The 26,186-nt window shown below is 47.2% G+C and overlaps 1 protein-coding gene across 1 annotated transcript in view; it reads right to left on the reverse strand.

The window, feature by feature from the left end:
- Positions 1–25,973, reverse strand: part of Rubcn (rubicon autophagy regulator) — a 45,831-nt gene extending 19,858 nt beyond the window's left edge. The window contains 10 exon segments of the mRNA XM_032900122.1: positions 339–403; positions 406–432; positions 2,439–2,483; positions 3,859–4,419; positions 5,432–5,591; positions 7,672–7,778; positions 8,280–8,439; positions 10,253–10,336; positions 14,621–14,774; positions 25,710–25,973. Coding sequence (XP_032756013.1) covers positions 339–403; positions 406–432; positions 2,439–2,483; positions 3,859–4,419; positions 5,432–5,591; positions 7,672–7,778; positions 8,280–8,439; positions 10,253–10,336; positions 14,621–14,774; positions 25,710–25,774 — 1,428 coding nt within the window. The 5' untranslated portion in view covers positions 25,775–25,973.
- Positions 25,974–26,186: the final 213 nt, after the last annotated feature.

The following is a 26,186-nucleotide window of genomic DNA, read 5'->3' on the forward strand; positions in this document are numbered from 1 at the left end:
ATTCAGTGCCGAGCGCAGGGACATAAATGCTTCCTTCCACCTGTGAGTGTCTCCTGGGAATACATAAGGACCCACAGTCGAGGCTCTGGCTTATTCAGGCCACCATCACCTGAGGTACTACAGACACCCATGGTAGCACCCAGAGCATGAGAGGGTGGGAACCGCACATCAGTGAGGTCCACAGGAAGTGGGATCTCAGTGTGGAAGATGTCAGAAGGAAGGGAAGAGCACAGTGTCCTCCACAGACTGAGACGGGCTCCACAACACAGGGCTCAGCAGGCTCAAAGAGAAAGCAGAGCGGGGCAGGGTCAGTCCTTGCCTTCTGAGCACTCGATCACCATTCTCCATGCACAGAGGGCTGGGGCGCTGACTGCACTGCTCTGGCCAGAGGAGGGAAGGGGTCTCTCAAATTCAACTTATCATTGCAGGAGTCTAGTGCCAGTGACCACAGCAGGAATAAAGCACACATACAAGTGAGCAACAGATACAACATTTAACTCTCTCGTTCCCAAAGCCTTCACAACAGTCTAAGAAGACAGAACTCATGGAGGAGATGAGTTGTCAGTGTGTCGAAGGGGAAAGAGGCCGGGCGACGCTTCTAGTCCCCTATTCCTTCATCTTTCAAATCAATGTTACAAAAGTACCAGCTAATCATCGACTTCCTGACAAACTAGTTTAAGAGACAGTTTTCAGATGGTAAAATCAAAAATAGGTACATCGAATGTTTTCCAGTACCTTGGTACTATGTTTTAAAACAGTGTCAGTAAATTTACCTTCCCTAATGAAAATGAAACTTGGGAAAGTGTTTAAAAGCAACATCAAGTCAGTTCTGGAGACGCTGAGGATGATGGCTTCAAAAGCAAAGGATTTAGTCATCAAAGGAGAAGCTTCAAGAGCAGGCAGACACTGAGCGCGCTGACACATGGCTGCTATCCCAGCACTTGTTTTGGGCCCAGGACCGGTTATACAGTGAATTTAAGTCCAACCTAGACTACATTGCAAAATCTTGTCTCACAAACAAGGATGCTGGCAAAGGGCTCATATGAGAAACTGATACTCAAAAGTAAATTAAAGATTGCCAGTCAGGTAGGTGGTGGAGCAGGCCTTTAATCCTAGCACTCTGGAGGCAGAGGCAGGTGGAGAATCTCTGACTTTGGGGACAGCCTGGTCTACAGAGTGAGATCTACAGGACAGCCAGGGCTACAAAGAGAAATCCTGTCTCATAAAAACAAACAAAATGTCCAGTAAGAAAAACAATGGATGCCTGAGTCGTGAGCAGCATGGAGAGCAGATGATTAAACTATACAATACCCAACTGCTTCCCTGATCAATAATGCCAAGTCGTCAGCTGCTACATGCACGCACACGCACACACACACAGGCACACGCACACACACGCATGCACACACGCACACATACACACACAGGCACATGCGAGCACACACACACACACACACACACACAGTAATTTTGTGTCCCTCATGTGGCTCTGGCAGTAGGCCCTGCTTCTGTCTACTGAACTAAGGGAAACCACCACGGTCCCTTGCTAAGAAACACGGGAAGACATGGTCTGATGCCTAGCCAGAGGGCACACCATATAACCTGCAACACCATTCCTGTGACTTTGGCTCTGTAAGCCATGGGGTCTCTGCCCTGAGTTCCCATTTCCTAAGGGCAGCCATTCGACTGACTCAGCACTTCCTTTTGTTCACTTGCAATCTGCTTTCTCTCAGGTAAGGTCCTGTAGGTGTTCTTCTTTCTCTTATCCAAGAAAACACACCAGCGACCTCTTCGTTACTAGCAGGCTTGGGTTCCTGGTCCTCCCTCACCGCTGTTTTACCAACACCCACATTAATAATTCCAGCATTACACTACTCAGACTAGAACACAAACCTCAGTTTAAAAGCACCGTGAGAGGGAAAAGGAGAAAGACAGAATTACTAGAAAATGTTCCAGGACTAGCATGGGGTACGCAGGCACACAAGTGAATGAAGACTGGAAGGGAAGAGGAAACAGGGACTCTTGATCAGGCAAGACCCATGCAAGGATACATACGGGGAGTAAGACACATTCTGGTGTTAAGTCAAGGGAAATAACCCACAGTCAGTCTTCAGTTAAAATGCGCCCTGCCACTGACCCACCATGAGGCCTTAGTCAAACAGTAGGCCTCTGCTTCACCTTGGGCAAAGCAGAATTGCTTTATCTTGACTATGGCTTCCAGAAGCCATTGGTAGAATGACTAGGGCATTTGGAAGCATGTTTAGGGCACGACACGTATCCAGTGAAATACCAGTATCTTCTTACTGATAGGCCCCAGCACCACAACAGGATCAAACTAGCCAGACTTGACTTGACACCAGACTGGAAAAGGTTTTGAACTAAGCGAGGTGGTCACAGAGGGAGAAAAGGAAGAAGAGGTGGGGGACTGGCTCCCAAACCTGCAATGGGATCTTCAACTATAATGGTGATATTCCTGGGGCCTCCTGCAGGTAAAGAGGTACAGAGGAGAATCCAGACAGAACAAACAGGATTAGAAAGAAGGGAGAAACCAAACTAACCCGTGACTTTTACCTGGCAGAAGTGGTAATATTAACTTCCAAGAGGGAATACCGGGGCTGAAGGAGGGGTGACTCGGACAAGAAGCTACAAGACCCATGCTCAGATTCGTCTGCCCAGGATTTTCCAGCTCCCTTTTCCCATGCAGGTTACCATGGTTTCTGGAATCCACACAGATTCAAGAATGGAGCCAGGGAGGCTGGGAATTTCGCTCTGTAGAGCTCTTGCTCAGCGGGAATAAAGCCTTGGGTTCCATTGTAACACATACTGGGATGTGGGGAGCAGGGAAGTTTTGTATGCTCAAAGACCATCGCCCTCGTGTGCAGCAGACACCAGGGCTCCAGGAGATGTGACCTGAGGATCCAACCTCAACACTCTCCCAGTGAGAATGTCCATGGAAAGAGCTTTGAGTTGGAGATTTTTCTAACAGTCCAAACAAGTCACGTTAAATCCTTGAAGGAAAACAGATGAACACTTGTTACTCAGGCTTTAGCTGAGGCCCTGAGTTCTCATCTTTCTAGAAATTACAGAGAGACAGGGCCAGCTCCAGTTGCCAAAGGAAATCTTCATTTTGTCTCATTAAATACTTCCTATTTTATTTTTATTAATTTTGTATCTGGGGCTTTGCTGACCCATAATGGCTTTGAGCACAAAAGTTAGTGTTACACCTACTGTAAGGATGTCCTACCACAGGTGATGCCAGAGCAAAGCCTACAGACCCCAGGAAGGCAGGGCCGATGTGGTGCGGAATCTGGGTGCCCACCTTCCCCACCCAAGCTTGCTCCTACCTGGCTAGCAGTTGTCTTTATGTGCGGGGGGGGGGGGTTGGAGGTGCAGGGCAAATGATCCTTCTCTCTGACTGCCTCGGTCTGGTTAGGGACAGCAGTCGCCCCACCTACTTGGTCTAAGGCCACACCGCCCACCCATATTCACTATTAGCCCTGTTGATAGCGTTAGGAAATTAACAGTACTCTGCTTCAGTATGATAACCTCTAAGGCATCACAACAGAAGGAATGTAGTAGGATATCTGTAGACCTCTTTAAGACTCTGCGGAAGTCAGAGGCTGAGTCAAGGATTCAGTTAAAACTTCCATACTTACACCATCCCGTGAAGGAACTATGGGAGAATCAGGGAAGCATTTAGTACTCAGTACTGTGTAAAGGAAAGTATATCGCACACTCGGGCTGCTTCAGTACTACACGATAACGTCTCTCCCGGCAGAACCGGCATCAAGTCACCTGGAAGAGCCCTGCGAGCATTCAGGGGGACCCCGCTGACCGGTGGTTGAGGCTCATCTTTACCTGCGGCTCCTCTGGAGGCAATGTTGGTATCTGAGTGGGAGCGAATATGGCTCTTCTTTGTCCCGCTGGCGGCAGGGGCTGTCTGTCCTTCTGAGAAGCTGGATCTGCGAAGGGTGCTGCCTGCCTGACTCTGCCTACCTGCCTCCTGGTCCCCTAGAGAAGCAGCAGCAGCAGCAGCAGCAGCAGCAGCAGCAGCAGCATCTGGCTTTTGAGGGCTGCTGCAGGAGAACAAGTGAGAGCTGCTACTCTCACCACTGCTGCTGGGACTCTGACAACTGGCAGTCCGGCCATGAGGGTCTGGGTTGCCAATGGCCAGGTACTCAGGCCCCTCACTGACATCACTTGGGGAGTCATTTTGGCTGCTGACCCAGGATGCCTCTAGGGGGCTAGTCAGAGTGCTGGAGCTCATGTCCTGGGCGGTCAGTGGGGAATCCTGGGCTAGAGCGGAGTCTGAAAGCAGTGGAGCTTGGGTGGTTTGAGTCTCTGCTGGTGAGAGGCACTCCCTGTCTTCTTGAGGTTGCCAGGAAGGGCCAGAGAGTGAGAAGGAAGTAGATCTTCTTTCTGGAATATAAAAAGGGTGCAGGGAGAGAAAGGAGCTCTGGAGTTCTACGGTGTACACAGGACCACAGGTAAGGGTGGTCCCACATGTCACGCAGAGGAGGTCAGCCTAAAGTAAAGCGATGGTTTAGAAGCAGCTACGGTGAGGTGAGGGCACGGGTACTTGACCTTGTGGCTTTCCTGCTTCTCAGCACGAATCGCTCAAATAAAAGTGAGAGGAATCATGAGAACGACCACCTCACAAGACTGCTTTAAAGATCAAACGAAGGAATCCATACGAATTGACTCTAACAGAATCCAGCATGGTGCAGGCACTCTAAAGATTGCTAGCAACTAAAGACCTTATTTGCAACATGGAGCAGAAGCTCGGAAGCCTCCAGTTATGCTCTGTTGATCTAATAACGCTACAAAACCATTTTATGCTAGCTGATAGATAACGTCCCATTTGCTTTTGTAAGGCAGGGTCTCATTCCGTGGCCCTGGATACCCTTGAACCTGTAAGGATCTCCTTTGTGTCTTCTGCGTGCTGGGAGTACAGACACGCACCACCACATCAAGCAGCTGCCGCACACCTTTTTACGATGCCTATTACAAAGGCATGAAGTTCGACAACTCATACCAGCCCAAGCCGATTCCCAGCCCGTACTCACTCTCAAAGGCTCTCTGCTCTCCAGACACAGGAAGATTCCCACCCCTACACCTAACTACAGGATCATGGCCAGCCTAGGCTACGTAATAAAACTCTATCTCAGTAAATAGAACAGAACGAACAAATGAAAAAGGAAGAAAGAAAGGAAAGGAGGAGAGGGGGGAGGAAGGGGAAGGAAGGGGGAGGAAGGGAAGGAAGGGAAGGGAAGGAAGGGAAGGGAAGGGAAGGGAAGGGAAGGGAAGGGAAGGGAAGGGAAGGGAAGATGAGGCTAAAAAAACAAAAGACAGGTTCTGGCCCGTGAGCACTCACAGAAGTCCTCTACTTCCCAGGCCTAAAATACACACAGCAATCACACATCACCCATACCTGAGCTGTGGCTGGGAGGCATGGACTGGTGAAGGCTGGAGGAGGACCCGAAGTAGGAATGCTGAGCACAGCTGGTTGGAGGGGTGTATGCAGAACCAGGCAGAGCTGTGAGACTCTGGCTCTTTGTGACCAGCAGTGGGCTCTCCTGCTTTCTGGCAAACTAAAACAAAAGAAACCATTTTAGAGTAGAGCACAAAGGCCTCAGAGGAGAGCCACTCATCGCTGCAGGGACTGGAGAGAAGCTGGTCTTTGGCCGTGCACCACAGCTTCTGCACTGGAATCCTAGTGTATCTTCCCCTGTAAGCAGTGAACAGTGAACTTAAGCCTGGGAGGTGGTGCGGAACACAGGTCACTTGCTTTGCAAGCGTGAACACTGAGTTCATATCCCCAACACCAGTGGAAACTTCAGTGGGCATGGGCGACTGCGTGGGAAGCAGAGGACCTCAGGAGCAAGCTGTATCAACAAACTCCAGGTGCCCCTAGAGACCCTGTCTCAGTATATAAAATAGAGAGCAATCAAGGAAGATGCACCCAACATCAGTCTCCGGTCTCCACATGCATGTGCACCTGCATGCACTAAGTATATCCACACACATGGGAACAGGCATACAAACATGTATGTACACCACACATAAATACATTATGCATGTGGAACCAAAAATCGGATAGACTGGTGGTCTAAGCCATGCGCGTCACTTACAAGCATCTGACCCAGGCTCTGGGCGAGACAAGGTCTTGCTGTGTCACTTTGGCTGACCTAGGACTCATGACGCAGCTCAAACTATCCTGCTCTCAAGCTTGTGTCCTGTCTCTTAGCCTGCTAGGAGCTAGGGTTACGACAGTGAGTCACCAGGTCTGGTCCTGTCCTAGTGACTCAACTTCTTCTCTCTTACTGTCTTCTTGTGTGGTAGGTCATACATTCACATGTATGCATGTGTTCACCTGTGCACAAGCATGTGGAAGCCAGAGGTCACTACTGGGTGTCCTCCTCTATCATCCACCACCTTCTTTTTGAGACAGGGTCTCTCATTGAACTTGAGGTTTCCAGTTAGGCTAAACCAGTAGTTCTCAACCTTTGGGCCATTTGTGGGGGGGGGGGTTGTCAAATGACCCTTTTAAGGATCATCTTAGGTCACCTAAGACCATTGGAAAACACAGATACTTACGTTATGATTCATAACAGTACCAAAATTTCAGTTATGAAGTAGCAACAAAAGTAATTTTACGGTGGGGCTCACCACAACATGAGGACCTGTATTAAATGGTCTCAGCATTAGGAAGGCTGAGAATCAACGCCTAGACTATGGTCAGCAGTACTGGGTGCTGCAGTCAGACCTGCACACCTTCATGAGTGGCTGTGCATGGCTTCTGGGAATCTGAACTGAGGTCCTGCTTTTGCACCAAGCACTATACCCACTGAGCCACCCCAGCCTTGAGTGACTTTCTTTAGAGTGAGATAATGTCTTGCTCTCAGAGTCACGAGGATTAAATACACGTGAATAAGTACCGCTGTGTGCCTGGCAGAAGGGAAGTGTTCCGTGGACGGTGACACAGTCAACATTAAAACAACAGCAGACAGGAGACCTCCACTCTACAAGGTGTGTGGACTGAGATGTTGACAATGGAGTAGGGACTTTTGCTTCCTTCCTTTCCATCCTCGTCTAGGCCCCTCCCCTTTCCCCTCTCCTCCTCTTTCCTTTTTTTATTTTTAAGCTTGGACCTCATAGCTGAAGCTAGCTTGGAACTTATTTCTTTGTCTGCTTTTGCAGCTTGCTATGCTTGCTTTGATTGATATCCCTGGGAAGCCTGCTCCTTTCTAAGGTGAGGCAGATCTGGGGGAGAGGGAAGGTAGAGGAGAAACTGTAGTTGGAATGGAATATGTGAGAAAAGAATAGAAAGAACAAAAACAAAAACAAAACCAACAGGCCGAGCAAGCCATGGGAGGGAGCAAGCAAGTGCGTCCTTCCACGGCCTCAGCATCAGCTCCTGCCTGAGTTCCTGTCTCAGTGGACTAGGACTCGGGGTTGTAAACCAAACAAGCTCTCTCCTCCCTGAGTTGCTCTAGGTCAAGACGTTTTGTTATAGCAAGAGAGAGCAGACTAAGACAGCAGTCACATACCACCACACCAGCTCTTTACAAGCATTTAAAACTAAGTCAGCTCACAGCTGCCTCAGTGAGGAAGTCATGAGCTACAGTGGAGAGGCCCAGGACAGACACGGTCGACTCCTTGCCCCTTTACCATAGATGCGTCAATCTGAGCCAGGAGCCGCGGGTTGTTCTGTTCCACTGCTTCTAGGCACTGGAGCATGGCTGTGACGTGGGCATCACTCAGCAGGAAGGCGGTTTCTAGGAAGAAAAAAGGTACCACAGTGCTGAAGAGAGAAGCTTAGAGAGAGAGACAGAGTAAAGAGGAACTGAGGAAAAGTGTGCCTCTGTGTAGAGAAGGGACTCGGGGACAAGGAAAGTATAGGAAGGGCCAAGCTGTGTGGAGTCTAGCGTAAGAAGTAGTCTCACAACCAGAGAGGCCCAGAATTGGATCCTAGCTCTGTGTGCCTCTGGCCAAATCAGCTAGGCTCGCTGCTTAGAAAATACCAGTCCTACTGCCGGCTCTAACAGTGAGCAGCACATAAAACACTCAGCTCATGCACTTGTCCCTCAGTCTGCATGGACCAGCACAGGGGCATGGGTGTGATCGTGGGCGGGGAGAGGAAGACTGGCTGTGTGTTTGAGAGAGCTGATGGCATCAAGTGAAATTCAGGAGACGCTGGCTTCAGAAGTGCTATACAGAGGATGAGAGGGCTGGAAGAGAACATGGAGTACACGAAGCCCGGCATGGCCTCTACTCACCTGTGTAGAATTTTCTGATGTACTGTCTATCCCCAAGCAGAGGCCGGAGCTGGGCTGAGAGACAGTGGCACTGCAGGCTGTGCTGCAGCCACAGCTCTGCGACAGTGTGTTCACTCACGCTGTCGGTGTCACTCTGGCCACTCTCATGCAAACTGATGAACTGTGGAGGCAAAGAGCCCAAGTCAAACACAGGCCCTGGCAGACACAGCCAAGTGTTCTGAGAGCCACACTGAACACAGTAAGGCAGGCTACCACGAGGTATCTTCTCTAGCTAGCTTCCAGAAGGGACAGGAGGAGGAGGATAAAGGACAGGTGGATCTTCTACTCTGCCAGACCCCGGGTGAGCCCTGGAAGATAGTCCTAGGACAAGCGAGGCTGCTAGGTTTGGCTCTCTGAGTCCTATCTCCAAAGAGCTACTACTCTAGGATAGGCACAGGAAGGACTGTGACCTCTTGACCTCTCTGACTCCTCTATCTCAGAAAGCCTCCAGAGAGGAATGTGGTATCATATATGTAGATGGTGGGTCTAGGGGAAAAAAAAAAAACCACCACCGACATTTTTCCCAGTTTTTGCTTCTTTTACTGTATAAATGTTTTGCCTGAATATATGTTTGTGTATCAAATAGATGTGTTGCCTATAGAGTTCAGAAGAAGGCATCATATTCCCGGGGACTGGAAATTATAGTTGGTTGTTGGTACTGGGCATTGAGCCCAGGTCCTCTGAAAGAAAAGCCAGGGCTCTTAACCACTGAGCCATGCAGCCTCAGAGGTCTCTAAGAGTTCTAGTTGTAACAACCTCTGGAACCTCCTCCTCCTTCAGTGTTTCAAAGAATAAGGTTTCACAGCTGGGATGGGCACCACAGAGTGCATCAGTAGCAATGTCTACAGCACAACGTCTTAGGGGCGGCAGCACCTACCTGTTAACTCAAGGGCAGCCTGGGCTACCTGTGAAACTCTACCTCAGCAGACAGACAGACAGACAGACAGACAGACAGAATGAATGAATGAATGAATGAATGAATGAATGGAAGAGAGGGAGGGAAGGAAGGGAGAAGGACAAAAGGAAGGAAGGGAAATATGTAGGAAGGAGGGAAGGAAGGGAGGAAGAAAGGAAGGAAGGAAGGAGAGAAGGAAGGAAGGATGAGAAGGTAAAGAAAATAGCAGGTCCCGGCCTTTTCTCACACACAGAAGGCCAGTATGAAACCCTGAGGCTTTGCTCTCTGAATATTTAGAGAAAAGTGTGAGTATGCCTCCTGACCTCATCTTAGCAACAAACCCAACAGCCGGGACGCATGTGAGGCAAAAGAGGCCATACAAAGGGGACTAGAGAGGGCGGCCGAGGTGTGTGTTCTGAGCCATTTCATTCATCTAGCTGATGCATTTACACTCTTCCATGATAAAAGTTAAGTGCAGACACAGAATGGCCAGTGACTGTTCGGGAGCCAGCCGTGCACCTTTGTGGACGGTTTCCCTGATTGTGACATGGAGCACTGTGTGGAGCAGCAGACGAGAATCCAGAGCAGCCAAAGCTCGTAAGGCGGCTCAGAGTGCCGGACCCTGGGCTCCGGAAACTGCTCTCCTTCCTGCCCGACGCACCTTTCTTACGTGGTCGGCTATCGGCTGCACTCAAATTCTTGCCATTGGTCCTAGATTTTGTTTGTTTGTGTGATTGTTGTTGTTGTTGTTTTAAGACAGGGTCTCTCTGTGTAGGACTGGCCGTCTTAACTTGCTCTGTAGACCAGGCTACCCTTGAACTCAAGAGATCCACCTGCCTTTGACTATCAAGCTCTGGGATTAAAGGTGTGACTTTTTTTTAAGGGTTTCATTCAACTCTTTCCCCCTGTCCCAGGAGATGAGAAAGCACTCTGGAGTAATGAACTTGTAAGGCTGCTTGGTTGGGTAAGCCTCCCCTCTTATCAGTGACATCTATCTCGGGGAGAAAAGACTTTTCCAACAGAATATCCAGAATCTCACCTTTTCAACGTGAAGGGCTGAGTGCGGGCTGAGCCACCGAATGTCTTTCACAAACTGCCAGTAATCAGCCTGGCGGCAACAGACCTGCCAAACAAAGAGAGTGAGCAGATCACTGCAGCCCGGAAACACACACACACACACACGGGGGGGGGGGCAGAGACAGAGAGACAGACACAGACAGACAGACAGATAGAACAGAAGGGCAGGAAGGAGAGGGAAGGAGGGAGAGGAAGAGAATTGCCTGCTTCCACAAAGGCTGCCAATATTACTTGGTACTAAGTTTATGGGTGAGATTTATTTTTCTGAATCGTTATGGCATATGTCAAAGTCTGAACAAATAAGGAATGTATTATGAGCTAGGCACAGTGGCACACAACTTTAATCCTAGCACTGGGAAACAGAGAGCCTAGTCTGTAGACTGAGTTCCAAGACAACCAGGGCTACAAACAGAGAAATACGGCTGTTCTTGTAAAGGTCAGTTCCCAGCACTCACATGTGGCCCACAGCTGCCTGGACCTGCAGTTCCAGGGCATCCAATACCCTCTTCTGGCTTCCACAGGCACCGGGCACACTCACGGTGCACATACAAACATGTAGACAATATACACATAAAAATGAATCATTTTAATTGGGCCATCTACGTGGCTAAGCAGTTTCTTCTTGTGCTAGGGGGAGGGGCCCTGTCACTTCTACTCAGCAGAGCCACCTCAGGGACTGTCTCCGAATTCCTAAGCAGCAGAACAGAGATGTTATCAATGCACTGGCCTTGCAGGAGCAGTCAAAGGTGTACCAGATGTGGCTGACAATAATGATATCCCGCTAAGACTACTGTCACGCCATACAGCTTCCCAGAGCCCTGGGTGACGACAAGAAAACAGGGCTCACATCTGTAACACATCTTTTTGAAAACAAAGAGGAGAAATGACCAACAGGAATCATGTGTCCCTTCCTCTTTCCAAGGACACAGCACCCAGAATAGCACATTTCCCGATGACACAGCAGCCTGAAACCTTTGAAAGCACTGAACTTTCTGGAAGGAAATGACAGGGGAAAAACAAGTCTGGCACGGACCGACTTGAACTCTTAGACTTTAACAAGGCACAGGGCCACAGTAAAACTGACATGGAGCTGCAGTTTCAGGTTTCCCCCTGCAGCCGCAGTGTACTATGTGCCTATACACGCTGCCTGTGTGGACGTCCGCACGCCACGTGGTTTTCTCTGCTCACACTTACTGATGCTAGTGTTGTGAGTCTTGCATGCACTCTTTAACATGCTTCGTTCTGAAGAGTGGTTTTCATGCTGTTGTTTTTAAAGAATTCTAACAAGATATGCTAACACCATTCTGCATCTGCAAGCTTGTTTTGTTTGAAAGTCTCCACATTTCTCCCTTTGTAGTAAAGATGGTGAAACTATCATGTAATCTGGCTGTGTTACTATGTGACAATGTAAAATTAGTAACAGGGCCAAGAAAAGAACTTTTGTTATCAAGGCACAAGCACTTTAACCACTGAATGACAGCACCACTAATCTGGCAGCTATTTTGGTCACCAGCCTGGGAAACTTGCATTTTGTTTTTAACGAAATTTTCTGGCGTGCATCCCAAACTTGTGGCTGGAACACTGGGTAGTTCAATGCTACAAACTGGCACGAAGAGTATCAGGATGGAGTGCAGTCTCCCGAGAGAGATACTAAGCCTTGCCCTGCTTGTTGGGTAGGACCGACAGCCACACCATAGTGTGAGGGAGACAGCAGGTTCAGACCTGGAACTCGGCACTGAGGTCTGAACTGAGTGTCACAGGCACATGGGTGACAAGAGACCGCTTCAAGGAAAAAGAGGGGGGACATAAGAGTTCACACAATGACTCCACCTTTAGAACCCTGTAACGGGCAAGGGACATGGCTCAGCAGGTGAGGGTACTGCCACGTCTAATGCCCTGAGTTCCAGCCCTAGAACCCACTCAGCGGAGAGGGTCCTGCAAGTTGTCCTCTGATCTTCACATACATGTACCCAAAAACAAACAAACAAATAAGTGTAATTTTTTAAAAATTAAATTTCTTCTTTACTCCAAGAAGAAATTCAGGGATAGGAACAGAAGAATGTCACAGACTTAGGACAGTGCTTCCTGTGACATCAGAAGATAATACCATACAGACCGAGCAATGATGGGGTCAACGGTACTGCACTTACTAACCGAGGGAGAGATGGTTCTTCTATTAGATAACATGGACATTGTTTTCTTCTTTGTTTTTTTGAGAAAAGGTTTCTCTGTAGCCCTGGCTGGCCTGGAATTCACTCTGTAGACCAGGCTGGCCTTGAACTCACGATTATCACACTGTCTCTGCCTCCCACGTGCTGAGATTAAAGGAATGGCATTTTCTTAAACAGCACTGCAAGATCACCAGTGGTAAGGGAGAGAGTAAGACTTCACTGAACTAAGTTGTTTTCAAATTTTCAATGCTCTTAATTATATATACCACAGGACAACATGAAATAGGAAAACTATTAATTACTTGGAGTTTTTAATTAGTTCTGTACGGTTATGCACACACACATGCTGTGCAGTCAGAGACAGCTGGCAGTTAGTTCTCCTCTTCCATCGTGTGTCCCAGAAACCACACTCAGGTTGTTAGGTGTGGGGGTGACGCATGTCTTTGCCTGCTGAGCAGCTCACTGGTTATGTCCACAAGCTATGCAAGGCAGATTTATATGCTACCTTATTTATTGTTCTGTAGATTTTCTCTATAAGATAAATACTATTACCCTTATTTATACAGATGAGACTATGACTATGGCTGATGAAAATGGCTTCTAGGGGCTGGAGAGATGGTTTAGTTGTTAAGAGTGCTGGCTCTCGGGGTTGGGGATTTAGCTCAGTGGTAGAGTGCTTGCCTAGGAAGTGCAAGGCCCTGGGTTCCGCCCCCAAGCCCGAAAAAAAAAAACCAAAAAAAAAAAAAAAAAAAAAAAAAAAAAAAGAAAAAGAGTGCTGGCTCTCTTCCAGAGGACATGAGTTTAATTCTAGTTTAGTTACAAGCGTTTGTTAACTCTAGTCCCAGGGGATCTGACAGCCTCCTCTGATCTGAGGCACAGGCATCAGATAGCACACAGATAAACATTCAGGCAAATTACTATAAATATAAATAAACAAATAATTTAAAAATAATCACTCTAACTAGAAAAAAGAAAAAAAAAGTCAGGCACTGTGATACACATCTTTAATCCCAGCACTTCGGAGCGAGAGGCAGGAAGATCTCTGTGAGTCCTAGGCCAGCCTGATTCTGCCTCTCAGGTAACAGCCTGGTTTACATAATGAGTTCCAGGGCTGCCAGGGGTACACAATGAGATCCTATGTGAAGAAGAAGAAGAAGAAGGGGGGATAGGGGGAGGAGAAGGAGAAGAAGGAGAAGAAGAAGGAGAAGAACGAGAAGAAGAAGAAGAAGAAGAGGAAGAAGAAGAAGAAGAAGAAGAAGAAGAAGAAGAAGAAGAAGAAGAAGAAGAAGAAGAAGAACAACAACAACAACAACAACAACAACAACAACAACAACAACAACACCCAACGTCTTCTAAGATGCCGTGTTCTAGGCCCTAGAGTCTAAGTGCATGACTCGTCGTAACTGTTACTTTTTATGGAAAGAGGGATTTTTCAGATGGAATTGACTTAGTAATCTAGAGATGAGGAGGTCTTGCAGGTCAGACCAGTGTTATTATAAGAGCCCTGAAGAAAGACAGAGCTCACAGAAAGGAAAGGTTATGATACAATAGCAGAAATAAATTTCAAGACATTGTACTACTGGGTTTTAAAAAGTGGAGGCCGACAGTCAAAGAATACAAGAGACAAAGCTTAGAAGCTGGAAAGACAAGAAAGAAGAAACTTTTAGTCTGGCAATGGTGGCCCAGGCCTTTAATCCCAGCACTCAGGAGGAGGCAGAGGCAGGCAGATCTCTGCAGTTCAACATCAGCCTGGTCTACAGAGCAAGTTCCAGGATAGCCAGGGTTACACAGAGAAATTGTGTCTTGAAACGAACAAAGAAATACACAAAACAACATCAGGAGAAGGAGAAGGGGAAGAGAAAAAATTAAGAAAGAAATGTTTAGAATTTCCCAGAGAATCACAGCATGCAGACACCTTGGTTTGAGCCTAATGAAGCTTACTTGAGAATTCTGACCTCAAGAGCTGAAAGGTAATAAATCAATAACTAGGAGAGTTTCATCCTTGTTTTAGAATCGACAGGAGACAAGCTGATTAAGATCTTGCTGATGTGCTGCCTGCTGACCCCGGCGGTTTACTCATGGCTCCGACAGCTATGGCATATCAGGCACTCAGTGAGTGTCCCGGATACAGAGGAGGGGAGGGGATGAGTTCTACATACCTGGTCATGGATGAGCCCATGATACAGAATGTTCTGCATGTCCCTGCAAAGCCGCTCCAGGCCCCCATACTTGGACCAGACATTGGGGCAGTTGGCCGACACCAAACCCTCCACAGTAGTCTTCAAATTACCCAGCAGCTGCCAGTGCTCTCTCCTGAAATCGTACCAAATGGTTAGTTAAGCTTGTTGTGCCTGATCCCGATCAAACAGATCAAAAAATAAAGAAAGAAAAAGAGGGGCTGGAGAGATGGCTCAGTGGTTAAGAGCACCCAATTACTCTTCCAGAGGTCCTGAGTTCAATTCCCAGCAACCACATGGTGGCTCACAAACATCTGTAAAGAGATTCGATGCCCTCTTCTGGTGTGTCTGAAGACAGCTACAGTGTACTTATATATAAGAAATGAATTTAAAAAAAGAAAGAAAGAAAAAGAAAAAGAAACGGAAAACGGAGTCTCCCGCCCTGCATGCTAACCTTCTCTCCCCTATTAATTTCTCACTTCAACATTAGGCTCCGCCCTGAGAGTATTACTGTTCGTTATAAAGACTCAAACCTTGCACTTGCACGGCATATTGTGGGTATTTGTGGTTTTAGGAGGGCATCCCATTTCTGAGCCAGGCAGTGGTGCTGCACACCTTTAATCCCAGTACTAGGGAGCTACGGCAGGTGGATCTCTGAGTTTGAGGCCAGCCTGGTCTACACAGTGAGTGTCAGGACAGCAAGGGCTACAAAGAGAAACCCTGTCTCAGAAACGCAACAGAACAAAAGATCCAATTCTGAATAGTGATAACACATAAGATAAAGCTGAGAACCCCCACCTAAAATCACAGACAGATTTTTAATTTTCATGTGTATGGATGTTTTGCCTACACATCTGCCCGGGACCATGTGTGTGCCTGGTGATGGTGGATGTAGGAGGTATTGGATCCTCTGAGACTGGGATTACAGGTGGTTGGGAGCTGTCTGTAGGTGCTAGGAATTGAACTTGGGTCTTCTGAAAGAGTAGAAAGTGCTCTTTACCACTGATTCATTTCTCCAACCCAAAGTCAGAAGCCTTTTATGTTAGAAACCAAGCCCAAGCCAACCCTTCTTCTTATTCCCTATGTATTCCCAAGCAGTAAGTGGAGCATAGTAAAGGGCAGAGGGCATGCACACACACACACACACACACACACACACACACACACACACACACATGCATACACACACTACACACATGAACACACACATGCACACATACACACACATGCATACACACACTACACACATGAACACACACACACACACACACACACACACACACACGCACACACACTACAAATAAGAACATAGACAACCTGTAATGTTTTTGAGACAGTCTCATGTATTCTAGGCTGCCCTGGACCTCACTGAGTGGCTGAGGATAACTTTGTGATCCCCTTGCCACTGCCTCCCAGGTGCCGAGATGACAGGCGTGTGCTACCAGCTCTGGCGTTACACAGTGCTAGGGATCTTGTATCAGACAGACACTCTTAACTACTGAGCTGCACCCCCGGGTCACCCATTTTTTTCCTGTGATTTTTAAGTGGGCATTAAAACAAAAAGGTTTTAAGTTTGCACTGAAGTCACGTTGAGACATGTCCTCAAACCAGGCGGCTGTCACCTCCTAGACTGTTTGATGTACTTCACTGGAAAAGTCAGAAAATTGCTGCCTTGATCAAACTGGTCTCTCTTAATCCCTGCACTCTCTTCCCACAGCCTTTAAACAGTAAACACCCAAGGGCAGACACAGTTGAGCGCAGGAGCTGGACGTGCTGATCTGCTGGATGAGGGAAGCATGAGATGATGTGTCACACACACTTGGCCTCTTGGTCCCAGCTATGAACTGCACACATCACATCATCCTCTTTTTCATTAGTAGACTACTGCGCTTTCCTTTTCCATGGACACAGAAGAGGCCTTCAGGACACTTCGTCATGGGTACTTTACGTCATGAGCACAACAGTGGAGGATGGAATCTGAACTGTAATCCCTTCCATCAATGCAAAACCGGTCTTCCGTGCCTTTTCTGCGCTCTTTTAGGGAAGTAACTGAGTAAAGGCCAACAAGTAAAGTCCTGAGATGAGTGGGCGACAGGCGTGGGGTAGGAGAATCGTCCACAAACGAGGGCTGGGAGGATTGCGACTGGCTCTGAAGCCCTGAGGACAAGAATTTGTTTGAACTGGGAGACAGTCAGGCTTTCTTTTCCTTATTAAATGTTTGAACCACCAGCTGGGTATGGTGGTTCACTCCCATAATCCCAGCATTCAGGAGGCTTCAAACTGAAAGCCGGCCTGTATTACAAAGAGTTCCAGGCCAGCATGAGCAACAGAGTGACCTTATCTTACAGAAATATCGACTCACCAAACTTTTCTTACATTTTTATACCAGTCCTAAAATGTCCACAGAACTAAGGCAATCGCTCAAAGTGCCACTTATTTTTATATTATGAGAAAGTGCCATTCCAGAGGCCAACTGACAGCCAACTGCTGCCCACCGGCTGCATATCCTCTGATTCAACGGGGCTAATAATCCTCTGGCCTGTTCCGAGTGACTCAGTTTTCGCATTCCAACAAACTACAATCAAGCCTTACAGGCCTGACAGCCAGCGTGGTTCAGCAAGTGGCCGCATACCTGCGGTCTGATTCATTCTGGGCCAATCCCAATTAACTTCTTAAAGAGCACCATGACGCAGACATCATTCTTGACTACAACACTCAAGTCCTCGGACCTCTGAGCACTCTGAACAAAGCTAAAGAACCTTCCTTTCCCACAAGAGAGTGACCTTGAGATGCTAAAGCTACAGAGAAACAAAGCTCTTCTACGGTACCCACGCACTCTATGCTTGGTGGATGCTCGTTTGGAAGAAACATACGCCTCTAAAATTTGTATTTACATCGTTTACCAAGCCTTTCAGTATTCTTACTGATATACATATTTTCAGAGATGAGACACAGAATTAACTTGAAGTTCACAAAGTGGTATTGGGTTACTCCGTTCTTGCCTGAACCTTAGATGTAAGTAAGTTCCATCTAAGCATCCTTAGATGTAAGTTCACCGTGGAGAACAAGCACCTTTTCTCATGAGTGTGTGCATGCATCTGTGTGTGTGGGGGTGGGGAGTATTTATACAGGTACACATGGAGGCCAGAGGACAACCTCAAAGTGTCATCCTCAGAAATGCTGTCTCTCTCTTTTGAGATGATCAATTATGCTGCACTGGCTGCCTAGTAAGCCCCAAATATCTTTACGTTCTCCCATCGGCTACCAAGCTACTCTCTGCATTAGGATTTCAAGTGTGTGTCACCGTGTCTAGCATGGGCGCTAGGCAGTTAACTCAGGCCCTGCCACTTAGAAGGCAAGCAGTTTTCTGACTGAGCTATTTCCCTAACCCTAACGCTGTTTGAAAAGCATTTCAACAGGCAAGATAAAGTTTGGCTAGCCTGTTCAACCATAATTGTTTGGATGGATATCATCTCCACACATAACCGTTACCTAGACAAGTCAAAGCCTTTGAAATGGGTTAGGCTGAGAGAAGTTCTTGGAGGCAGAACTGATAAAGCTGTCATAGACACAAACAAGATGCATAACCCATCTCCACTCGAGTCTTTTCACTGCTTAGAGTAAAGTGGGTCCCAGGACGTAATCCTCTAGTTTCTTGTGGGAGGAGTTTAACCATAACCCTCCTTTAAAGAGAAATAGAAGCTAGCTAAGTGACTCAACTATCTGGGGTAAAATGGTTTCCTAACTACTTACCCAGATTTAAGCCTGCCAAATTATAGTAAGAAATGACACTTAAGACAACGGAGCTGGAGAGATGGCTCAGTGGGTAGAACACTGGCTGTCCTCCAGGGAACCCAGGTTTGATTCCCAGTACCCACACGGCAATTTACAACTGGCTGTGGGACTCCAGCCACAGGGTCCTGTTTGAGACAGGGTTTCTCTGTGTAACAGTCCTGGCTGTTTTGGAACCTGCTTTGTAGACCAGGATAGCCCCAAACTCACAGAGACCCAGCCACTTCTGCTTCCCAAGTCCTGGGATTAAACGCATGCAGCACCACACCTGCTGACACTAGACAACTATAAAATGAGATTCAGTGTAAATACCGGCGGTTACAATCCCCAATGTTCTCTCTCTCTCTCCCTCTCCCTCCCTCCCTCTGTGTGTATGTGTATCTGTCTCTGCATTTGTACTGGTACACATAAAGGCCAGAGGACAACCTCAGAGTGTCATCCTCAGAAATGCTCTTATACATATTTGTGTGTATGGTGACCAGAGGTCAACCTCAGCTGACGTTCTTTAGGAGTCGTTATCTTGGTTTTTAAAACAGGGTCTCACACTAGGACCTGAGGCCTGCTGCTTAGTTCAGCTAGCTGACCAGCAGGCCTAGGGAACTGCTTGTCTTAGTATCCCAGAGCTGGGATTACAAATACATGCTACCACAACTAGTTTTGCTTTTTGCTTGCTTGTTTGTTTTTACCGTGGATGCTAGGGATAACATTCAGGGCCTCATAGTTGCAGAGCCATCTCTTCATCTTCTGAATTACCTCCCCAGGCCCTCAAGTGTTCTTTTTAGAAGCAAAAGGAAACTACTCTAGCATATCCCTTTCACAGTATGTCATTTATCTAGGATGGATATCATTACTGAGATCACAGTTAGAGGTCAGCTTGTACCAAGTCAAGTATTGATTTGATCCCTGAAATGGAGGGTGGAACATGATATCAACATGACAAAACGCTAGAAAAGAATAAGAAGTTTGACCAGAAATACTTTCTCTAGCTATGATAACATTGAAAGCTGGGGGGAGGTGGGGAGACAATACGGGACAAATCTCAATGTAAAAATACTAAAACCCAAAGTATGTTATCAGTGTTACCTTGGGGGTATGAGGAAACTAAGAAGGAGAAGAGCTGTGTAGGCTTTTCTGAGATTAGCAATTAATACAGACCCATAGGAGCTGGGCGATGGCTCAGTAGTTAAGAGCCCTTGCAGAGCCCTTGGTCTCAGTCCCACCATGTATGTGGTGGCTCACAACTGTCTGTCACTCCAAATCCGGAGGATCTAATATCCTTTCCTGGCCTCTGAGGGTGCACATATACACATGCAAGTGAGCACTCATAAACACGTTAGCAAGCAAGAACCGGAAAGTACCATAAAGGATTTTTAAATACTCAAATGTCAAGAGGGGTCTCGTGCTGAAAAACTCTGACTAGGCAATCCCCTGGGACTTTCAAGGTCAGAAAGCAATTTCTAAAAAGAATTGGTTACTCCTCTACGTACAGAAAAACACAAAATAATTAAGCATTTATGCTTCTTCTTAAATACTATGCTTATGGAAAAAATACTTGACTCTATTGTACAGTCTCTCAACTCTGAGGCATGCAGGAGACCCTAGCCATTGGCCTGCCCTGCTCTTTAATCTTCATAATATTCATCTTCATATCCAGGAAGAAATCGTCAATATCTCTACACAACTTTGTATCTTAGACCTATGCCTCACCAGTCATACCAAACTTGAACGATACTGGGATTGAATTTCAACAATGACTAGATTAACAAAAGGCAGAATTCCTTACTCCAGAGACTATACCCATGGCTGCCGTACAAGCCCCTTAGTAGGAAGTTCTCACCCTCTCTATCACTTGGTCTTAATCTAAATACTTTCCTACTAGAATCCTGCAATCTAAATACAATGAAGTCTACACAGTATAGTCTATTCACCAGCGTGCTGACCTCACTCTGACTCCTGGTGTTTTATTTACCAGATCTTTTTTTTTTTTTTTCTTTTTCTTTTTTTTCGGAGCTGGGGGTCAACCCAGGGCCTTGCGCTTCCTAGGCAAGCGCTCTACCACTGAGCTAAATCCCCAACCCCTTACTAGATCTTTCTATGTAGACCATCTCTCCTCACCTCACGCAGGTACTCAGGTTTAGCTAGCTCAACTTCTTCTCAGCGATATTAAGTAATCTGCTTCACTATGATTGCTTTGCTAGGATCCCTAGACCCCATGCTAGCAACAGACCAGTCTTCTTGGTAATATTTATCGTTACTATAGCTACTACACAGTTGTGCCAATGACACCGTCTGTGATCAACCCAACAAGTTGATGAAACACATGTACATAGGAAATGATTTTACAAGAGCAGAGTGAGGCTGGCTGGTGATGGCAGTGGTGCACACCTTCTGACCCAGCACTTGGGAGGCAGAGGCAGGCTGATCTCTGAGTTTATGAGGCTAGCCTGGTCTACAGACTAGTTTTAGAACAACCAGGGCTACACACACACACACAAATCCTGTCTTGAAAAACCAAAATAAATAATTAAATTAAAGAGAAGGATATGGAAGAGGAGGAAGAAAAAGAGAGAAAAAAAATCCATCTTATAGAACTGAAAAACTGTCACCAACAGAAACAAGTGCTTGAGGCACAGTCCTTGCCATCGGCTGACACTTTCCCCTCACGCCTCCTAACGCACTTCCCTGAAAGCTTCCAGGATGTATTTGCAGGCAGGGGAAGGGGGGGGGTGTCGCGGCTGGAGTAGGAAGTATTTGACACGAATGACCAAGCTACACAGTGCAGAATGAATGCTCAAGAATCCCGCCATCGCCTGCTTTACCAACATCCTTATGCACCACCAACCCCTGGCATCCCAATCCTTGGTGAGAGGAAAAGAAGTGATAAGAGATGAGGACGGAAGGAGAGAAAGGGTAGGCTGTGAGGGAGAGGTGGGAAGGAGTCTGGAAGGCCTGCTGAAGGCTGACTAAGCTCCTCAGGCAGAGAGGAAGAGACTGGGAGAGTGCAGAGACGGCTGAAAGAAGCCCAGGCGACTGAGCCTGGGACTGAGCTTCAGAGGGAAGGACGCACAAACTCAACACTGGGTTGGTTTTTTCCCATCCCTTTAGTTGCTGAGTTCTATACAACTCAATACCCGTTGTTATCACAGAAGACTGAGCAAGAACATAATGTGCTCTGCATGGTACCTCACACTCCAGGCACCCCCTTCTCATCCTTCCCACTGTCCCCTGTGTTGTTCCACTCTCAGGTCATCAGTCTGTCTACAGCTCATGAAGCTGTAAACTACAGGAATGAAATAAGAGCAAGAGGCCATGGGATATTTAACCTGAGGCTGACCTTATAATTACCTTCAGTAGCAGCCATTTTCCTGCAAACGATAAACTTCATCCTTCACTATGGTTGAAAAAATTCTACTGCTATATACAGATCACTGAAGATCTCTGAACAAATATGTAGTGACTTTGTTTCTGAAAATTTAAATAAGTGACAGCAATATAGACCTGGGCTGAGACTACGTTCAGAGAGGAAATGAGTTAAGTGGTTGCTGGAATAGTCTCCGGTGTGAGAGCGTGTCAGCAAATGAACATGCGCCTGCACCTGCCTGGAACCCGTGGCCTTCTGAAAACAGCTGCGTTCCAGAAGGGAATCACCTTTATCACTTATTCTGGTCAATGAAATTCTAGGAAGGGTTCATCCCACCCTAGGGTCCATCATTTAAGTCCAATACAATCCAGGCCCAATTGAGTGCCACGCCCTACATCCTGACTGTAGGAACATCAGTCAGTCAGTCCAGGGAACGCCTGCTTTTGCTGGAGCTGCTGGACTTCATCCTTTCTGTTACTGCTGTTGAGATCTCCAGACTTGGAGCTGCTAAGGTTTCCCTATATAAAGTCTCACTAGGAAGGAAACCAACAAACTCGGACCCATCTGTACCAAGGTTTGGCTGTGCCTGAAATTTTTACTATGCCCTGGATCTTAAAAAAGGACTATAAACCATTATATCTGGAAATGGATAAAAAAGAATTCAAGGAAATAGTAGGGAAGAATTCACAGAAACAAATGTGTGCTTGGACACGGGAGAGAGAAGTATGATGGGGAGGCTCTGGCTTAGCTGACTGAGTGGAAAATGCTACAGACTGGGGCTAAGGACACAGGAGGGAAGGCCTGGTCCACTGAGTGCTTGGAGTCACTGACTGAATAGTGTACCTGACTATTTAATTCTGACTCTGTGGGCCACTACACCAGGAAAGCTGAGCCCTGGGTAGAGCTGAACTCCTAGCTCTCAAGTAGACTGTACTGCTCAGTAAAGTCCAGGCTGACAACAATAATTAAAGGACTGCTGCTTCAGATGACAGCTCCTGCAGACGACTCCCAAACAATTACGGAAACTCTAGGGAAAGAGAAGTACCACTCTTAAGCACAGCGGCATTCTGGTATGATAGTTAGCTACATGGAAAACAGTACAGGAACCTATGACGTAACTACACTTCTAGGGTGAAGTGAAGAGCTAGGTCAACACCCCAATCTCCCATGAGCTCGACTTGGCCAGAGCAGCCATGAAACTAGGAAGAAAAAGCTACTCTCCTGCATGATAACCTGTGGACAACATTCCAAGCACACGGCAGCTGGAGACCGGACAAAGCACGCAGCCCTTTGTACTTTAGTACATAGCAGGCATACTGCGAGGAGCTTGAGCTCTTAACTTTATTTACTTCTTATGACCTTCCAGCGGGAAGGACACTGGGCCTCCACGGCAGGGCTCGGTAAGATGAGCAAACCGAGCACAAAGCTAGGATTCAGCTGTAGCTTTGCATATAAGGAATGAAAAGAGAAACCTGAAATTTCACTGTGAGGCTCTGGCATGGTTGACTGAATGCAAGATGCTATTAACTGAGATCAAAACAGAAGAGAGGCTTGTGGTGGGGCTAAATATGCACATTTCCCTATTAAGTGCTTGGAAAACTGTATATCCTTCATGCGTGACAAGTGCTGTCAGCTCACTAAGATGACATTTTGAATTGTGTGTTGTAGTGACCATAAAAAGATTATGTTTGCAGGGGTCTGGCCACAATGCCTCAATTCTCAAACATAAGGCATGTGTTTACCAGTGTCTATCTGGAGCTAAGGAGGCCATCAGTACCATGAAGCTTCACTAAACACACATTCTGAACTAATTAGCCGCCAGCAGAGAGTAGCCTTACAACAACAGTTTGAGCGAGTGACTGTGTGTGTGTGTGTGTGTGTGTGTGTGTGTGTGTGTGTGTGTGTTTCTGTGTGCTGGAGTTGCTTAAACTAAAGCACTCAAGTTAAGAGGCAGGTATAAAAGGGGTAATTGACAGAAAAATATATCTGCAAAGGAGCTGTCCTGCCCCCTAAATGAGGCACAGAACAGTAAAAACAGAACACTACTGTGGACATTTGCCGCTATCATCATGAGGGGCAGCAGCAGAGTGTAGAGGGTAAAAGTAATGGGGGGGGGGTCTCAGTTCTACCAGAGATTCACCGAGTGATGATGGCATCTGTGACTCTGCTTCTTCATCAGGGAAATGACCATAGGTATAGTGGCTACCTCACACAACTGCTAAGATGTTCAACAGCTTAGCCTTCGCAATGCTGTCAAAACAGTGTCTGGTGTACGAGAAAGAAGTAATGGATGACTGGCTGATGCCGCTCCACACGGAACAGCACAAGAAAATCAAAACAGCCCTAAAGCTTGCTTAGCAGCTACAGAGGACCATTTACATAAGACACCTCACAGACATCTGGAGAAAAAGAAATAGCCAAATATACAAAAGCAGAAACTAAAGTGTAGAAAAGGGAAGTAGGGCATCCAGTTTCATTTAGTATACACCATCCATAGACCTCAGGCAAGAACTCCATGTTTGACTAATTCAGTAGGCCACAGGCTACTTTGTACTCAAGAAAGTACATCACAGCAGAAATATCTTCACACAAGCACTTTTCCATTCTCCCCTAAAAATATTTTGAGGTAAATTATTTTTTTCTAGTCGTGGGACGTCACCTGTTCAGGAGACCATCACTGTAACCAAACCTATGTCTAAGTCTCAAGAAAGACTCCCCTAGGCCATATGTCTACTGCGTCTCTGCTTCTACATCCTCCGAAGAGGCTGAGACCCTGCTTCTGTTGTGATGCTGAGGATGGAACCCAGGGCTGCCTGCATGCTAGGCAAGTGCTCTCCTGGGAGTCACACCGCCAACCTAAGACCAGTTGTTACCCAAGCAATCCTAAGTAGGAGACATCTTTACAGAGTCCAGAGGATGATGGGGCTAAAGTAGGTTTGTTTTCGTTTTAACTGTAATCTGGGCTGGTGAAATGGCTCTGGGTAAAGATGCTTGCTGCCAAGTCTGACACCTGAGTTCTATTCTCAGAATCTACATGGTGGATGGAGAGAACTGCCTCCTCCAAGTTGTCCTCTAACCTCGCGCACCCACGCGCCCACACACACACACACACACACACACACACAAATAAGTGTAATTGCTTAAATAAACAAACAAACAAACAAAAAGGAAAATAAATCTTAAACCCCCCTATTTCTAGAAGCTAAGGCTTTCTGACAATAATTCCACATAAACTTGAGCTTACTTAGCTTGCATTGTGGAGAAGCAGCAAAGGGATGAAGATGAAAAGGAAATGATGGAGGTCCTCTCAGGGTATCGGGATCTCAGTGACAAAGGACATGCACACAATTTCTGTCCCTTCAGCAAGCCCACACCCAGTGAAATCGGTGGCTTTTCACCCACAGGCCTGCCTCTCCTCCTCACCCACATTCATCCCTTCCTAACCTTGCTGAGCCATTGTAATCTAAAAACCTCAGCTCCCAGTGTAATTTACAGCACCCTCTTAAAATTGGTCTGGGCTATCACCACAAGTTTTAACGCAGGGCACCAATCTTGTTTCTGCTCTTATCTATAGACTTTGGCCTATAAAATCTCACTACAGCACCTCAGTCCTTTCTCTCAGACTCTCAATGTCCACCTCTCTCCTCCGGCAGTCTTGGATTTTAGCTTCTTCACTGTCTTTCCTCACCCTCAAAGAATCATACCCACCCTGGCTCACCGTCCCTAAATTCATCTTCTCCCTCGTCCTTATATACGCCCTGCCAGTCCCTCCTCTTGGAAATTCTTTCCAAACAAGTCACTTACAGCAGTAGCTCTACGGTCTGCCGCGCTCCGCACTGCGTGTCATCCCTGCCCTGCCAAGTCTCCCAGCGCTCCCGCACACCCAACAGCCCCGACTGCCAGCCTCTCCCAGCCCACCTGCTCTCCTCCGGCAGGCGTTCCCCGCCGCCGCCAAGATCCATTCCCGCGCCCTCCGGACGCATCCGGACTGTAAGGCCGTCTCGGGGCCGAAGAGAGGCTCCAGGCCGCTTCGACCGCCAGGGCACCCGGAGCACCCTCAAGAGAGGGGAGGCACCTGGCTGGTGGGCTCAGAACCATGCACTACACCCTGACAGCGACAGAGTCAAGGATTGCTGCCTCAGCTGCCGTTCTACCCCTGCCACCCCCACTTCCGGCTCCAAGAACTACAATTCCCAAAAAGCCCTTCGAAGACCATCCTTCTCCCGGCATGCACTGCTCTATCCAATCCCAGGCTCACCTAACCACTGTACACAGACGACAGCTGCGCCCTAGGCGAGTTTGTCTGGGCTGGGAACCTGGATTGAAAGCTCCATGAACGACAATCTGGAATTCGAGGGCAAACTCCTGTCACACTTTAGTCAGGAAATTAGACTC

The sequence above is a fragment of the Rattus rattus genome, chromosome 4 (genome assembly GCF_011064425.1).
Source record: "Rattus rattus isolate New Zealand chromosome 4, Rrattus_CSIRO_v1, whole genome shotgun sequence".
In the NCBI taxonomy this organism is placed as follows: domain Eukaryota; kingdom Metazoa; phylum Chordata; class Mammalia; order Rodentia; family Muridae; genus Rattus; species Rattus rattus.